This window comes from Vigna radiata, chromosome 5, assembly GCF_000741045.1.
Source record: "Vigna radiata var. radiata cultivar VC1973A chromosome 5, Vradiata_ver6, whole genome shotgun sequence".
NCBI classification, from domain to species: Eukaryota; Viridiplantae; Streptophyta; class Magnoliopsida; order Fabales; family Fabaceae; genus Vigna; species Vigna radiata.
Genome location: NC_028355.1, coordinates 9,406,459 through 9,408,132, shown reverse-complemented (window position 1 = coordinate 9,408,132; position 1,674 = coordinate 9,406,459). Strand labels below are relative to the sequence as shown.

Below are 1,674 nucleotides of genomic sequence, written 5' to 3'. Positions count from 1 at the left end.
TAACGACATTAGCTTGACACCATTATGCTCAATCTGGATCTTTAATGTTGGCATTCTTCCTTCCTTCATGACACCAACAAAATCTCAGCAAATTTTCTTTTCACTAACTTGACTTTCCTAGAGTAAGGAGCCTCAATCTCAAGAACTCTGTTTGCCTTGATAGTCTCGACAACCTATACCCTGTTCTTGAATTTCACTGGTGTGCCAGGTTTGGGTTCATCACTATTCACATCAGGGTGTTGTTGAACCAATTTTCATTCCTTCTCTTCTTCCTCTCCTTCCACTTTTGTAGAGAAATAACTAAGGCCCTTTTTGACCAAGTTGGCAACTTTATCAGGTAGACTGGTCACAACTAAAACTTCCTCATCTGGTATTTTAGGAATAGTTTGATTCACTTGGATTAGCTGCACATTATCGAAGATATTAAAAGTCACCTCTTCATATTGGTCTTTCAATGTTAAAACTCCATCATCTACATGAATGACAACCTTAGCTGTCTTCATGAATGGTCGTCCAAGGATGAGCGATATTTATGCATTTTCCTCCATCTCCATCACTACAAAGTCCACCAGGAATTGGAGTTTATCAATCTTCACCACTACGTCTTCTACCACATCATAAGGGTATTTGATGGACCTATCTTCCAACTGAAGCATAATTCTTGTTGGCTTCACTTCAAGACCACCAATCTTATTTAGCATAGATAGGGACATCAAATTGAGGCTAGCCCCTAAGTCAACAAGAGCTTTCCCTACATCACAGTCTCCAATGGTGCACGGAATAGTGAAACTTCCTGAATCTTTAAATTTGGGAGGAAGCGCCTTCTACATAATAACACTACAATTAACTTTCACTTTAATTGTTCCCTCCTTTCGGTATGTCATCATTTTAGTGAGGAACTGCTTCAAATATTTAGCATAGGCATGAATTTGTTGCAACGCTTCAGTCAAAGGTATAGTAATCTCTAATTGCTTAAAGATATCCATAAATCGCTCAAATTGCTTTTCTTATTCCTTCCTTGAAAAATTGTTTGGATAAGGAAGGGGTTTTTCAAATAATATTTTTCCTTTTTCTCTCATCCTCTTCTTCTTTCTATTTCTCTCTCTCATCTTTCTCCTTTTCTTTTCCCTCAATCTCTTCTTTCTCCTATTGTTTTCTCTCATCTTCTTCTTTTTCGCTTTCTCTTTTCTCTCTATTTTTCTCTCATCGAACATCTTGCCACTTCTAGTAATAATTGCTTTACAATCCTCCTTAGGGTTAACTGCAATATTAGCCCCAAAATCCTCTAACTTCTTAACTAGTTGACCAACCTGTATCTCCAAACTTCTGATTGCAGCGTCAATGCTTTTATGATTGGAGATGGACACTTGCATAAACTGTTGAAGTATGTCATCTAGCTTTGCCATTTTGTGTGATAAGGAAGGTTGTTGGTTACATTGTTATTGTGGCGGTCTATTGAATTGTCCAGCTTGCCCTTGACCCATGCTTGGGTGAGGTTTCCACCCTTGATTGTAATTAGTGCGACCCTGACTATCCATAAAATTGACTTCTTCTTGGGTATTGGCTTGCATAGCACATTGTCCGCTCACATGATTTCTAACACATAGCTCACAAAGTTGTTGTTGAACTTGAGAGAAATTTTGCAACTCCTTAGGCAGTTGAGAGATTTTCTTC

The 1,674-nt window shown here is 38.2% G+C and overlaps 1 protein-coding gene across 1 annotated transcript; it reads right to left on the bottom strand.

Annotated features, from left to right (window-relative positions):
* Positions 1-530: 530 nt before the first annotated feature.
* Positions 531-1,406, bottom strand: LOC106760291. The gene is made up of 2 exons (XM_014643745.1): positions 1,311-1,406; positions 531-824 (listed from the first exon to the last, which is right to left on the bottom strand). The coding sequence occupies exons 1-2, from the start codon at positions 1,404-1,406 to the stop codon at positions 531-533; spliced, it is 390 nt and encodes a 129-aa protein (XP_014499231.1).
* Positions 1,407-1,674: the final 268 nt, after the last annotated feature.

Excerpts from the sequence above, each read along its gene's own strand:
- LOC106760291 (XM_014643745.1), bottom strand. The coding sequence starts at position 1,406 with ATGGCAAAGCTAGATGACATACTTCAACAGTTTATGCAAGTGTCCATC. Across the intron at positions 825-1,310 it reads TCAGAAGTTTGGAGATACAG|AAGGCGCTTCCTCCCAAATT; the intron begins GTTGGTCAACTA and ends GTTATTATGTAG.